Source organism: Elephas maximus, chromosome 8, assembly GCF_024166365.1.
Source record: "Elephas maximus indicus isolate mEleMax1 chromosome 8, mEleMax1 primary haplotype, whole genome shotgun sequence".
NCBI classification, from domain to species: domain Eukaryota; kingdom Metazoa; phylum Chordata; class Mammalia; order Proboscidea; family Elephantidae; genus Elephas; species Elephas maximus.
The window spans coordinates 5748737-5750703 of NC_064826.1; the positions used below are offsets into that span (position 1 = coordinate 5748737).

General features: G+C 47.2%; 1 protein-coding gene across 1 annotated transcript; it reads right to left on the reverse strand.

The window, feature by feature from the left end:
- Window positions 1-585: 585 nt before the first annotated feature.
- Window positions 586-1518, reverse strand: LOC126081712 (olfactory receptor 2A5-like). The gene has a single exon (XM_049893738.1). It carries the CDS (start codon window positions 1516-1518, stop codon window positions 586-588), a length of 933 nt encoding a protein of 310 aa, XP_049749695.1.
- Window positions 1519-1967: the final 449 nt, after the last annotated feature.

Sequence of the window (1967 nt, forward strand, 5' to 3'; positions counted from 1 at the left end):
ATACAGGAGCCGAAAGTCATGTGCAACTATTTAAATTTAAATTAATTAAAATTAAGTTAAATATTTGTTCCTTGGTTGCACTGTCACTTATCAAGTGTCCAGTTGCCACATATGGCTAGTGGCTACTATTTTGGACAGTAAAGATGGAGTGCTTTTCTACCATCACAGAAAGTTCTGTTGGACAGCACTGGCCTGCAGGTTCTGAAAAGGTGAACCAAATAGGGGACTCCCAAGTTAACCCTCCAGCACAGCAAGAATCAGCCTTAAAGATTCCTCCTTCATGATGTGCATAAACCCACAGGATAGACTAAAAGTGCTCAGGCTACTGTACTCTTTGAATCTAGAATAAGCCATGGCTTACCAAAGAGTCTGGTTCTTCAGCATAGCCGGGCTGCGCTGATGTAGAGTGGATTCCACAAGGATACTGTGGTGTGGGGAGTTCCCCTTCTTTAGAAACTGTTGCTGATAAATACAGGTTCTTGATGTCAGAAATCTAACAGATGAGATTTTAAGGTATTTGGGTCACTGTTCCCCCAAATTTCATAGAGAGCAAAGCTCCCACCTCCAGGCTTCTCCTTGACATTCTCACACTGATCCCTGTTTCCACAATACTCTCCACAGGGTGCCCTTCACCTCTGTGTTCCTTAGGCTGTAGATCAGGGGGTTCAGCATAGGGTTGAAAAGACTGTAAAACAGGGAAAGGACCTTCTGCTGCTCCTCAGGGTGGCTGGACTTTGGGGCCATGTACATGACGATGGCACTGCCAAAGAAAAGCCCAACCACACAGAGGTGGGAGGAACAGGTGGAGAAGGCCTTTCTTCGTCCCTCCCCAGACTGGATCCTCAGGATAGCAAAGAGGATGCAGGTGTAGGAAACCAGCACCAGGCAGAGGGGCCCCACTAAGATAAACACAGAAGCCGCAAAGATGACCACATGGTTGAGCCTGGTGTCCTCACAGGCCAGCTTGAGGACAGAGAGCAGTTCACAGAAGAAGTGGTTTATCTCATGAGGCCCACAGAAGGGCAGCCTCAGGAGCAAAACCACATGTACCAGGGCCAGGAGGGAGCCACAAGCCCAGGAAGCAATGACCTGAACAGTGCACACTGTCCAGCTCATGATGACAGTGTAATGTAGTGGGTGGCAGATGGCCACGTACCGATCATAGGACATCACCACCAAAATCAAGCACTCAGTGTGAGCAAAAGCCATGTACAAAAATGTCTGCAGTATGCATGGGGCAAAAAAGATGGTTCTTTTCTTGCTCAGAAGGTTTGCCAGCATCTTGGGGACATTGTTGGAGGCATAGGACATGTCAACGATGGCCAGGTGGGAGAGGAAGAAGTACATGGGGGTGTGCAGTCGGGGGTCCAGACAGATGAGCCCCAGGATGGCTCCATTCCCCAGCAGGGTTAAGGCATAGAACAGGGAGAAGAGCCCAAAGAGGAGCACCCGAACCCTCAGACCGACAGGAAACCCCAGGAGAATGAACTCTGTGATGGATGTCTGGTTTTCCGTCATACCTTCAGACTGTGCCTGTATGGGCCACTGCTGCAGCCCAGTGCTCTGTGCTGGGGACAAATGCAGATCAGGATTAGTATTACACAGAAAGGGAGAGTGTATGGTGCACATCATGTGTAGACTCAGCATTCAGAGACGGTCTGTCAAATCTCTTAATCCATAGTGAAGCAGAAAGAAAGTTCACTTCAGATACCTAGTAAAAGGGTATAGAGTATGCTAATGCATCCTTCACACAAACACACACACTAGTGTGTGGGCAGGAGGTTATGTAATCAGTTAACAATACCTCCTTCTTACTCCCACTGCCAAGCCATGGTGTTTTCAATACCTCATATGCATGCAAAAACTGAAATATGAATAAGGAAGCATAAGAAGAATTGATGCCTTTGAATTATGGTGTTGGCAAAGAATATTGAATAAACCATGGACTGAAGAATGGACAAATCTGT

What these genes read in the sequence shown, in the direction of transcription:
- LOC126081712 (XM_049893738.1), bottom strand. Translation starts at nt 1,518, where the DNA reads ATGACGGAAAACCAGACATCCATCACAGAGTTCATTCTCCTGGGGTTT.